This window comes from Coregonus lavaretus, assembly GCF_964263955.1.
Source record: "Coregonus lavaretus genome assembly, chromosome: 34".
Classification (NCBI taxonomy): Eukaryota; Metazoa; Chordata; class Actinopteri; order Salmoniformes; family Salmonidae; genus Coregonus; species Coregonus lavaretus.
Window position 1 is genome coordinate 6,572,069 of NC_140021.1, and position 13,970 is coordinate 6,586,038.

The 13,970-nt window shown below is 42.7% G+C and overlaps 1 protein-coding gene across 1 annotated transcript in view; it reads left to right on the forward strand.

The window, feature by feature from the left end:
* The window catches only part of LOC311109258 (receptor-type tyrosine-protein phosphatase mu), a gene marked incomplete at its 5' end in the record, with an annotated part of 292,145 nt that overhangs the window by 122,880 nt on the left and 155,295 nt on the right, over positions 1-13,970 (forward strand). The window contains one exon of the mRNA XM_084152095.1: positions 2,140-2,433. Within this exon, the coding sequence (XP_084008221.1) occupies positions 2,140-2,433 (294 nt within the window). The remainder of the gene's footprint in view (positions 1-2,139; positions 2,434-13,970) is intronic.

Consider the following 13,970-nt stretch of genomic DNA (forward strand, 5'->3'; position numbering starts at 1 on the left):
CTCATCAGGAGCATGCCCAGGCGTTGTAGGGAGGTCATACAGACACGTGGAGGCCACACACACTACTGAGCCTCATTTTGACTTGTTTTAAGGACATTAAATCAAAGTTGGATCAGCCTGTAGTGTGGTTTTCCACTTTAATTTTGAGGGTGACTCCAAATCCAGACCACCATGGGTTGATACATTTGATTTCCATTGATAATTTTTGTGTGATTTTGTTGTCAGCACATTCAACTATGTAAAGAAAAAAGTATTTAATAAGATTATTTCATTCATTCAGATCTAGGATGTGTTGTTTAAGTGTTCCCTTTTTTTTTTTTTGAGCAGTGTATATCTGAAGTCTATAAAACACAGTCCTGAGTCAGACTTCAACCCCAGTGGACACATTACAGACAGAGGTCTAGGGACGTATTTCACACAGCGTCTCATAGTAGCAGTTCTGATGTAGGATCAGGTCCCCTTGTCCATCTCATTCATTTAGAACGTAAAGTTACAAATGGTCCTAGATCAGCACTGCTACTGTGAGACGCTTGATACATACAGCCCCTGGGCAGGCATTCTGTATTTTCCATCTCACGGAAAAGGGACAGGTTATGAGGCCAGGCTGACAGGAAGACAGATGAGCCATTACTTAACCAGTAATTGGTATTCTCACTGGTTCCAATCGATATCAGAGGCCATGGTGTGTGTGTGTGTGTGTGTGTGTGTGTGTGTGTGTGAACTACACACACCTTCGAAGGCGGCGACAACGCTCCGAGGTCCTGTTTTTCTTCCCACCGGAGAACTCCTGGAAATCATGATGTTTCAGTATTGTATGAAAGCAACGTCCTAATATACTGTATATTCAGTAAACTGAAGGTGTATGTCCTCACTCCTCATATGTACTTCCTGTATAAAGAACAGTGTTATTGGAAAGGAAATCTGGATAACTCAACCAGACTTTTCAGTCTTTCTGAGATCAAATCCTCACAGGGACATTAGTCACTGATATCCAAGTCTTATCTATACAGTTAGTAAATGCACCCGAGTTCCCAGACTTGGTCTCACCATGACACCTGGCTGGCCTGTCGGACAGGCTATCATCAGGGTAAGTACTAATTATAGGCTAAGTGTTGGGGGGGGGGTTGCGTGTGTGACTCAGAAGGATTGACAGTCCCATTTTTGTGAGACACTCATCACGCAAGATCAGAGGGAGAGAGAGGGGCAATATCAAACTTCAAAGGCCAACACTGGGCTGTGTTTAGACCTGAGACGCTGACGTGCTTAATAGTCATAGATGTAGGACAGCGTCACAGGTCCATGGAAGTTGAGTCAGTCACTCACTAGACCTGACAAAAAAACCTGACCCTAATAGAACAATAGACAAAACATTCACCCTCACAATGGACAGGAATTGGCTCATTGTCTTATCGTTGGCGATTGAACACGATAGACTGGGCTTGGTACAGTGGATCCTCCTCAGAGGTCTCTTCAGGAAGACGGAGAGAGAGCTGGGTAGAGGAGAGGGAGATTGTTGAAATGGGTCACATGAGAAAAGGAGCAGGACCAGTGGGGCTGATGGGTAATGGATTCAGGTCAGCTGTTCTATTAGCGAAGGTCAGGAAATTAATTAGTTTAACTCATTACCTCCCCTTGTTTCGCCGTGCTCTCTGCCTCAGCCCGGAACTCCCGGCTTTGTGAGAGGCACCGACACCACAATCACTTAATTGCTCCTACTTAAGATTTAAGACGCCGATATCATGCTAACATGCTTTCTATTTCTCTACAGACTCAGGTTGAGTGTAATTGAGAATGTTTCTCTCTGTTCTGCTCTGTTTGCAGAGTGAACCAGTAGTATTTGCATAGTTTTAGTGTGTTTCTCTACACACTCTGCAGGTTTAGCGCAGAGAGCTATTTGCCATCTCCCTTCATCAAGAAACAGAACAGATATTTTGCAATATAACATCAATGTAATATCAGTTTGTGGGACCATATCAATGACAGCCCCTAGGGAATTATTATAAAGTGTCTCTGGGGATAAGATAATTATTATATTACAAAGAATTAACATTTGGTAGATAAACTCAGTATTTATCCACCAATTGAAATGACCATTTAAGACTTCTTATCTAACACTCATCTCTTCCTCTTGTCCCCCAGAGCCCCCGGTGCCCATCGCTCCGCCCCAGCTCACTGCTGTGGGCGCCACCTACCTGTGGATCCAGCTCAACGCCAACTCCATCAACGGTGACGGGCCCATCGTGGAGCGGGAGGTAGAGTACCGCACGGTGTCGGGCAGCCTCATCGACAACCAGCCCGTGGACAAGACCACGCACAAGATCGGCCACCTGGACCCCGACACTGAGTACGAGATCAGCGTGCTGCTCACCCGGCCCCTGGACGGAGGAACGGGGGCCCCAGGACCCCCCCTGAGGGCCAAGACCAAGTGTGCTGGTGAGTGCCAAGACGCGCACGGATGCAGACGCGAGCACACACACACACACACCATGGAAGTGGGAGAAGGCCCTTTCTCCATGTATACAGTATAGTGTTGTACAGTTACATACTAGCAGTTACATAGTAGCAGTTACATAGTAGCAGTTACATAGTACAGTTACATACTAGCAGTTACATAGTAGCAGTTACATAGTAGCAGTTACATAGTACAGTTACATACTAGCAGTTACATAGTACAGTTACATAGTAGCAGTTACATAGTAGCAGTTACATAGTAGCAGTTACATAGTACAGTTACATAGTACAGTTACATAGTACAGTTACATAGTAGCAGTTACATAGTAGCAGTTACATAGTAGCAGTTACATACTAGCAGTTACATAGTAGCAGTTACATAGTAGCAGTTACATAGTAGCAGTTACATACTAGCAGTTACATAGTAGCAGTTAAATACTAATCAAATCAAATCAGATTTTATTTGTCACATGCGCCGAATACAACAGGTGTAGACCTTACCGTGAAATGCTTACTTACAAGCCGTTAACCAACAATGGAGTTCAAGAAATAGAGTTAAGAAAATATTTACTAAATAAACAAAAGTAAAATAATAAAATAAAAAAAAAAAGTAACACAAGAAAATTACATAACAATAACGAGACTATATACAGGGGGTACCGGTACCGAGTCGATGTGCAGGGGTACCGGTTAGTCAAGGTCATTTGTAAAGTGACTATGTATAGATAATAAACAGTGAGTAGCAGCAGTGTAAAAACAAAATGGGGGCTGGGGGTGGGGTAGAACCTGTTAAGGAACCTTTCGGTCCTAGACTTAGCTCTCTGGTACCGCTTGCCGTGAGGTAGCAGAGAGAACATTCTATGACTTGGGTGACTGTCTTTGACAATTTTTTGGGCCTTCCTCTGACACCGCCTAGTATATAGGTCCTGGATGGCAGCTGTATAACTTTTTGAGGATCTGGGGACCCATGCCAAATCTTTTCAGTCTCCTGAGGGGGAAAACGTGTTGTCGTGCCCTCTTCACAACTGTCTTGGTGTGTTTGGACCATGATAGTTTGTTGGTGATGTGGACACCAAGGAACTTGAAACTCTCGACCCGCTCCACTTCAGCACCGTCGATGTTAATGGGGGCCTGTTCGGCCCTCCCTTTTCCTATAGTCCACGATCAGCTCCTTTGTCTTACTCACATTGAGGGAGAGGTTGTTGTCCTGGCACCACACTGCCAGGTCTCTGACCTCCTCCCTATAGGCTGTCTCATCGTTGTCGGTGATCAGGCCTACCACTGTTGTGTCGTCAGCAAACTTAATGATGATGTTGGAGTCGTGCTTGGAACGCAGTTGTGGGTGAACAGGGAGTATAGGAGGGGACTAAGCACACACCCCTGAGGGGCCCCAGTGTTGAGGATCAGCGTGGCAGATGTATTGTTGCCTACCTTTACCACCTGGGGGTGGCCCGTCAGGAAGTCCAGGATCCAGCTGCAGAGGGAGGTGTTTAGTCCCATGGTCCTTTGCTTAGTGATGAGCTTTGTGGTCGCTATGGTGTTGAACGCTGAGCTGTAGTTAATGAACAACATTCTCACATAGGTGTTCCTTTTGTCCAGGTGGGAAAGGGCAGTGTGGAGTGCGATTGAGTCATCTGTGGATCTGTTGGAGCGGTATGCGAATTGGAGTGGTTCTAGGGTTTCCGGCATGATGCTGTTGATGTGAGCCATGGCCATCCTTTCAAAGCACTTCATGGCTACCGACGTGATGGCTACGGGCAGTAATCATTTAGGCAGTTTACCTTCGCTTTCTTGGGCACAGGGACTATGGTGGTCTGCTTGAAACATGTTGGTATTACAGACTCGGTCAGGGAGAGGTTGAAAATGTCAGTGAAGACACTTGCCAGTTGGTCCGCGCATGCTTTGAGTACACGTCCTGTTAATCCGTCTGGCCCCGCGGCTTTGTGAATGTTGACATGTTTAAAGGTCTTGCTCACATTGGCTATGGAGAGCGTGATCACACAGTCGTCCGGAACAGCTGGTGCTATCATTCATGCTTCAGTGTTGCTTGCCTCGAAGCGAGCATAAAAGGTATTTAGCTTGTATGTAAGGCTCGCATCACTGGGAAGCTCGCGGCTGGGTTTCCCTTTTTAGTCTGTAATATTTTTCAAGCCCTGACACATCCGACGAGCATCAGAGCCAGTGTAGTAGGATTCAATCTCAGTCCTGTATTGACGCTTTGCCTGTTTTATGGTTCGTCTGAGGGCATAGCAGGATTTCTTATAAGTGTCAGGATTATTGTCCCGCTCCTTGAAAGCGGCAACTCTAGCCTTTAGCTCGGTGCGGATGTTGCCTGTAATCCATGGCTTCTGGTTGGGAAATGTACGTATCACAGCTTATCATGAGATACTCTACCTCAGGCGAGCAATACCTTGAGACTTCTTTAATATTAGACATCGCGCACCAGCTGTTATCGATAAATAGATACACACCCCGCCCCTTGTCTTACCAGACGTAGCTGCTCTGTCCTGCCGATACACAGAGAAGCCTGCCATGTGATCCATGCGAATGTCTGAGTTACGTTCTCATGGATGGATATCACGTTCCGCCCATCGGGCCTTATCAATCAATAAAATTGACTGTGGCAAATCAGCCCCAGCCTAAAACCCCAAACAGCAAGTAATGCAGATGTAGAAGCACGGTGGCTAGGAAAAACTCCCTTGAAAGGCAGAAACCTAGAGAGGAACCAGGCTCTGAGGGGTGGCCAGTCCCCTTCTGGCTGTGCTCGGTGTAGATTATAACAGTACATGGCCTTTAAGGCCAGAGATGACCAGCAGTGTCAAATAATAATCACAGTGGTTATAGAGGTTGCAACAGGTCAGTACATCAGGAGTAAATGTCACTTGGCTTTTCATAGCCGGGCATTTAGAGGTTGAAATGGCAGGTGCGGTAGAGAGAGTTGAAAACAGCAGGTCTGGGACAAGGTAGCACGTCCGATAAACAGGTCAGGGTTCCATAGCCGCAGGCAGAAGAGTTGAAACTGGAGCAGCAGCACGACCAGGTGGACTGGGGACAGCAAGGAGTCATCAGGCCAGGTAGTCCTGAGGCATGGTCCTAGGGCTCAGGTCCTCGGGAGGGGAGGGAGAGAGAGAGAATTAGAGGGAGCATACTTACATTCACACAGGACACCGGATAAGACAGGAGAATAACACCAGATATAACAGACTGACCCTAGCCCCCCGACACATAGACTATTGCAGTATAGATACTGGAGGCTGAGATGGGGGTCGGGAGTCACTGTGGCCCCGTCCGACGATATCCCCAGACAGGGCCAACCAGGCAGGATATAACCCCACCCACTTTGCCAAGCACAGCCTCCACACCACCAGAGGGATATCAACCGATATCAACCACCAACCTACTACCCTGAGACAAGGCTGAGTATAGCCCACGAAGATCTCCTCCACTGCACGAGCCAGAGGGGGCGACAAACCGGACAGGAAGATCACGTCAGTGACTCAACCCACTCAAGTGACGCACCCCTCCTAGGGACGGCATGGAAAGCACCGGTAAGCCAGTGACTCAGCCCCTGTAATAGGGTCAGAGGCAGAGAAATCCCAATGGAGAGACGGGAACCGGCCAGGCAGAGACAGCAAGGGCGGTGTGTCGCTCCAGTGCCTTTCCGTTCACCTTCGCACCCCTGGGCCAGACTACACTCAATCATAGGACCTACTGAAGAGATGAGTCTTCAGTAAAGACTTAAAGATTTTGCATCTCTCACATGGATAGGTAGACCATTCCATAAAACTGGAGCTATATAGAAGAAAGCCCTGCCTCCAGCTGTTTTCTTAGAAATTCTAGGGACAATAAGGAGGCCTGCGTCTTGTGACCGTAGTGTACATGTAGGTATGTAGGGCAGGACCAAATTGGAGAGATACGTAGGAGCAAGCCCATGTAATGCTTTGTAGGTTAGCACTAAAACCTTAAAAGCAGCCCTAGCCTTAACAGGAAGAAGCCAGTGTAGAGAGGCTAGCACGGGACAAATATGATCTAAACCAGGCAAGAACTTGTCAGTGTAAACCAATTAAGGTTTCCAATCTCTCCAAAAGAATGTGGTGATCAATGGTGTCAAAAGCAGCACTAAGGTCTAGGAGCACGAGGACAGATGCAGAGCCTTGGTCTGACGCCATTAAAAGGTAATTTACCACCTTCACAAGAGCAGTCTCAGTGCTATGATGGGGTTTAAAATGAGACTGAAGCGTTTCGTATACATTGTTTGTATTCAGGAAGGCAGTGAGTTGCTGCACAACAGCTTTTTCTAAACATTTTGATTGGAATGGGAGATTCGATATAGGCCGATTTTTAGTTTTTTACATTTTCTGGGTCAAGTGAGGCTTAATTACTGCCACTTTTAGTGAGTTTAGTAAACATCCAGTGGATAGGGAACCGACAGGAAGTAGCTCTTTCAGTAGTTTAGTTGGTCCTGGCAATTTTGTGCAGACTCAGGACCGCTGAGCTTTGGAGAAATACGCAGATTCAAAGAGGAGTCCGTAATTTGCTTTCTAATGATCATGATCTTTTCGTCAAAGAAATTCATGAATTCATCACTGCTGAAGTGAAAGGCATCCTCTCTTGGGGAATGCTGCTTTTTAGTTAGCTTTGCGACAGTATCAAATATACATTTTGGATTGTTCTTATTCTCCTCAATTAGGTTGAAAAAATAGGATGATCGAGCAGCAGTGAGGGATCTTCAAAATTGCACTGTACTTTCTTTCCAAGCTAGTAGGAAGACTTCCAGTTTGGTGGAACGCCATTTCCGTTCCAATTTTCTGGAAGCTTGCTTCAGGGCTCTGGTATTCTCTGTATACCAGGGAGCTAGTTTCTTGTGACAAATATTTTTTGTTTTTAGGGGTGCGACTGCATCTATGGTATTACGCAAGGTTAAATTTAGATCCTCAGGTCGTTAACTGATTTTTGTACTCCAACGTCCTTGAGTAGGTGGAGGGAGTCTGGAAGGGCCTCTAGGAATCTTTGGGTTGTCCGAGAATTTATAGCACAGCTTTTGATGATCCTTGGTTGGGGTCAGAGCAGATTATTTGTTGCAAGTGCAAACGTAATATGATGGTGGTTTGATAGTCCAGGATTATGAGGAAAAACATTTAGATCCACAATATTCATTCCACGGGACAAAACTAGATCCAGGGTATGACTGTGGCAATGAGTAGGGCCGGAGACATGTTGGACAAAACTCACTGTGTGGGTCTGTGGACTTTTCCATGTGAAGATTAAATATTATCTGCCATGACTACAAGGTCCGATAGGAATTCAGGGAACTCAGTGAGGCCCAGGAGGCTTGTAAACAGCAGCTATAAAAAGTGATTGAGTAGGCTGCATAGATTTCATGACTAGAAGCTCAAAAGACGAAAACGCAGTCATTTTTTTGTGGGGTAAATTGACATTTGCTGTCATAAATGTTAGCAACACCTCCACCTTTGTGGGATGCGCGGGGGATATGGTCACTAGTGTAACCAGGAGGAGAGGACTCATTTAACACAGTAAATTCATCAGGCTTAAGCCATGTTTTAGTCAGGCCAATCACATCAAGATTATGATCAGTGATTAGGTCATTGACCATAACTGCCTTGGAAGTGAGGTATCTAACATTAAATAGCCCTATTTTGAGATGTGAGATATCACAATCTCTTTCAATAATGACAGGAATGGAGGAGGTCTTTATTCCAGTGAAATTGCTAAGGTGAACACCGCCATGTTTAGTTTTGCTCAACCTAGATCGAGGCACAGACACGGTCTCAATAGGGATAGCTGAGCTGACTACACTGACTGTGCTAGTGGCAGACTCCACTAAGCTGGCAGGCTGGCTAACAGCCTGCTGCCTGGCCTGCACCCTATCTCATTGTGGAGCTAGAGGAGTTAGAGCCCTGTCTATGTTGGTAGATAAGATGAGAGCACCCCTCCAGCTAGGATGGAGTCAGTCACTCCTCAGCAGGCCAGACTTGGTCCTGTTTGTGGGTGAGTCCCAGAAAGAGGGCCAATTATTTACAGATTCTATCTTTTGGGAGGGGCAGTAAACAGTTTTCAACCAGCGATTGAGTTGTGAGACTCTGCTGTAGAGCTCATCACTCGCCCTAACTGGGAGGGGGCCAGAGGAATTACTCGATGCCGACACATCTTTCTAGCTATTTTACACGCTGAAGCTATGTTGCTCTTGGTGACCTCTGACTGTTTCATCCTAACATCGTTGGTGCCGACGTGGATAACAATATCCCTATACTCTCTACACTCGCCAGTTTTTGCCTTAGCCAGCACCATCTTCAGATTAGCCTTTACGTTGATAGCCCTGCCCCCTGGTAAACAGTGTATGATCGCTGGATGATTCTTTTTAAGTCTAATATTGCGGGTAATGGAGTTGCCAGTGACTAGGGTTTTCAATTTGTCCGAGCTAATGGTGGGAGGCTTCGGTGAATCAGACCCCGTATCAGGTGGAGGAGAGACCTGAGAAGGCTCGGCCTCTGACTCCGACTCGTTGCTTAATGAGGAGAACTGGTTGAAAGTTTCTGTCAGCTGAATGAGCGGCACCGGTTGAGCATGCCAACAGCATTTCTTTCCAGAAGCCTTGAGAAAATTGACGGCTGCGGGGACTGTGCGAGGGGAATTATCTGTACTTACTGGTGGGACAGACGCTGTTTCATCCTTTCCTACATTTAAATTGCCTTTGCCTAACGATTGCATCTGAAGCTGGGCTTGCAGCACGGCTAACCTCACCATAAGGCAATAGTTTTCCTGTATATTATGAGTACAGCGACTGCAATTAGATGGCATAGTGTTAATGTTACTACTTAGCTTCGGCTGGTGGAGGTCCTGTAGAACCATGTCCAGATTAAGCGTCCAGGGTGAAAAGTTGAATGAATGGATTTTTTTTTTTTACTAAGACGTTGGTAAAATGTGTTTAAATTAAGATTGATTCAACGGTTTTTTATAAGTAACAACCGTAAGGTTTGGCAGGTAGCCAAGTAGCAACAAACAGCACATCACAGCACAGCAGCGCGGCGACAAGTGACGCTTAAGGACCTTAGCAGTCTGTCTGGACATCCACCCTCCACCCACACACCGCTTTAATTCCCCCTGGCCTGGTTCTACTAGCGGTTACATACTAGCGGTTGCATAGAACAGTTGCATAGTACAGTTGCATAGTACAGTTGCGTAGCAGTTACGTCCTAGCAGTTTCATAGTACAGTTGCATAGTACAGTTGCGTAGCAGTTACATACTAGCAGTTACGTCCTAGCAGTTACATAGTATAGTTACATACTAGCAGTTACATACTAGCAGTTACATACTAGCAGTTACATACTAGCAGTTACATAGTACATTTACATACTAGCAGTTACATAGTAGCAATTACATACTAGCAGTTACATAGTACAGTTACATACTAGCAGTTACATACTAGCAGTTACATACTAGCAGTTACATACTAGCAGTTACATACTAGCAGTTACATAGTACAGTTACATACTAGCAGTTACATAGTACAGTTACATACTAGCAGTTACATACTAGCAGTTACATGCTAGCAGTTACATACTAGCAGTTACATAGTACAGTTACATACTAGCAGTTATATACTAGCAGTTACATACCAGCAGTTACATAGTACAGTTACATAGTACAGTTACATAGTACAGTTACATACTAGTGGTTACATAGTACAGTTACATACTAGCGGTTACATACTAGCAGTTACATGCTAGCAGTTACATACTAGCAGTTACATAGTACAGTTACATACTAGCAGTTATATACTAGCAGTTACATACCAGCAGTTACATAGTACAGTTACATAGTACAGTTACATAGTACAGTTACATACTAGTGGTTACATAGTACAGTTACATACTAGTGGTTACATAGTACAGTTACATACTAGCGGTTACATAGTACAGTTACATACTAGCGGTTACATACTAGCAGTTACACATCAGCAGTTACATAGTACAGTTACATACTAGCAGTTACATAGTACAGTTACATACTAGCAGTTACATAGTACAGTTACATACTAGTGGTTACATAGTACAGTTACATACTAGCGGTTACATAGTACAGTTACATACTAGTGGTTACATAGTACAGTTACATACTAGCGGTTACATAGTACAGTTACATACTAGCGGTTACATACTAGCAGTTACACATCAGCAGTTACATAGTACAGTTACATACTAGCAGTTACATAGTACAGTTACATACTAGCAGTTACATAGTACAGTTACATAGTAGCAGTTACATAGTAGCAATTACATAGTAGCAGTTACATAGTACACTTACATAGTACAGTTACATACTAGCAGTTACATAGTACAGTTACATACTGCAGTTACATACTAGCAGTTACATAGTACAGTTACATGCTAGTGGTTACATAGTACAGTTACATACTAGCGGTTACATAGTACAGTTACATACTAGTGGTTACATAGTACAGTTACATACTAGAGGTTACATAGTACAGTTACATACTAGCGGTTACATACTAGCGGTTACATACTAGCGGTTACATACTAGCAGTTACATAGTACAGTTACATACTAGCAGTTACATACTAGCAGTTACACATCAGCAGTTACATAGTACAGTTACATACTAGCAGTTACATAGTACAGTTACATACTGCAGTTACATACTAGCAGTTACATAGTACAGTTACATGCTAGTGGTTACATAGTACAGTTACATACTAGCGGTTACATAGTACAGTTACATACTAGTGGTTACATAGTACAGTTACATACTAGAGGTTACATAGTACAGTTACATACTAGCGGTTACATACTAGCGGTTACATACTAGCGGTTACATACTAGCAGTTACATAGTACAGTTACATACTAGCAGTTACATACTAGCAGTTACACATCAGCAGTTACATAGTACAGTTACATAGTAGCAGTTACATAGTAGCAGTTACATAGTAGCAGTTACATAGTAGCAGTTACATAGTAGCAATTACATAGTAGCAATGACATAGTACAGTTACATACTTGCAGTTACACACTAGCAGTTACACACTAGCAGTTACATACTAGCAGTTACATAGTACAGTTACATACTAGCAGTTACATAGTACAGTTACATACTAGCAGTTAGATAATACAGTTATATAGTACAGTTACATAGTACAGTTACATACTAGCAGTTAGATAATACAGTTACATAGTACAGTTAAATAGTACAGTTACATACTAACAGTTACATAGTAGCAGTTACATAGTAGCAATTACATAGTACAGTTACACACTAGCAGTTACATAGTACAGTTACAACTAGCAGTTACATAGTACAGTTACATACTAGCAGTTACATAGTACAATTACATACTAGCAGTTACATAGTACAGTTACAACTAGCAGTTACATAGTACAGTTACATACTAGCAGTTACATAGTACAGTTACATACTAGCAGTTACATAGTACAGCTTCATACTAGCAGTTACATAGCACAGTTACATAGTACAGTTACATACTAGCAGTTACATAGTACAGTTACATACTAGCAGTTAGATAGTACAGTTACATACTAGCAGTTACATACTAGCAGTTACAAACTAGCAGTTACATACTAGCAGTTACATACTAGCAGTTACATAGTACAGTTACATAGTACAGTTACATAGTACAGTTACATAGTACAGTTACATACTAGCAGTTACATACTAGCAGTTACATAGTACAGTTACATAGTAGCAGTTACAAACTAGCAATTACATAGTACAGTTACATACTAGCGGTTACATAGGACAGTTACATACTAGCAGTTACATAGTACAGTTACATACTAGCAGTTACATACTAGCAGTTACATAGTAAAGTTACACAGTAGCAGTTACATACTAGCAGTTACATAGTACAATTACTTACTAGCAGTTACATACCAGCAGTTACATACTAGCAGTTAGATAGTACAGTTACATAGTACAGTTACATACTGGCGGTTACATAGTACAGTTACATAGTGCAGTTACATAGTGCAGTTACATAGTGCAGTTACATAGTACAGTTACATAGTACAGTTACATAGTACAGTTACATACTAGCAGTTACATAGTACAGTTACATACTAGCAGTTACATACTAGCAGTTACATAGGACAGTGACATAGTACAGTTACATACGAGCAGTTACTTAGTACATTTAAATACCAGCAGTTACATACTAGCAGTTACATACTAGCAGTTACACACTAGCAGTTACACACTAGCAGTTACATACTAGCAGTTACATAGTATAGTTTCATACTAGCAGTTACATAGTACATTTACATACTAGCAGTTACATAGTACATTTACATACTAGCAGTTACATAGTACAGTTACATACTAGCAGTTACATAGTACAGTTATATACTAGCAGTTACATACCAGCAGTTACATAGTACAGTTACATAGTACAGTTACATAGTACAGTTACATACTAGCGGTTACATAGTACAGTTACATACTAGTGGTTACATAGTACAGTTACATACTAGCGGTTACATAGTACAGTTACATACTAGCGGTTACATACTAGCAGTTACACATCAGCAGTTACATAGTACAGTTACATACTAGCAGTTACATAGTACAGTTACATACTAGCAGTTACATAGTACAGTTACATAGTAGCAGTTACATAGTAGCAATTACATAGTAGCAGTTACATAGTACAGTTACATAGTACAGTTACATACTAGCAGTTACATAGTACAGTTACATACTGCAGTTACATACTAGCAGTTACATAGTACAGTTACATGCTAGCGGTTACATAGTACAGTTACATACTAGCGGTTACATAGTACAGTTACACACTAGTGGTTACATAGTACAGTTACATACTAGAGGTTACATAGTACAGTTACATACTAGCGGTTACATACTAGCGGTTACATACTAGCGGTTACATACTAGCAGTTACATAGTACAGTTACATACTAGCAGTTACATACTAGCAGTTACACATCAGCAGTTACATAGTACAGTTACATACTAGCAGTTACATAGTACAGTTACATAGTGCAGTTACATAGTGCAGTTACATACTAGCAGTTACATAGTAGCAGTTACATAGTAGCAGTTACATAGTAGCAGTTACATAGTAGCAGTTACATAGTAGCAGTTACATAGTAGCAGTTACATAGTAGCAGTTACATAGTACAGTTACATACTTGCAGTTACACACTAGCAGTTACACACTAGCAGTTACATACTAGCAGTTACATAGTACAGTTACATACTAGCAGTTACATAGTACAGTTACATACTAGCAGTTAGATAATACAGTTATATAGTACAGTTACATAGTACAGTTACATACTAGCAGTTAGATAATACAGTTACATAGTACAGTTAAATAGTACAGTTACATACTAGCAGTTACATAGTACAGTTACAACTAGCAGTTACATAGTACAGTTACATACTAGCAGTTACATAGTACAGTTACATACTAGCAGTTACATAGTACAGCTTCATACTAGCAG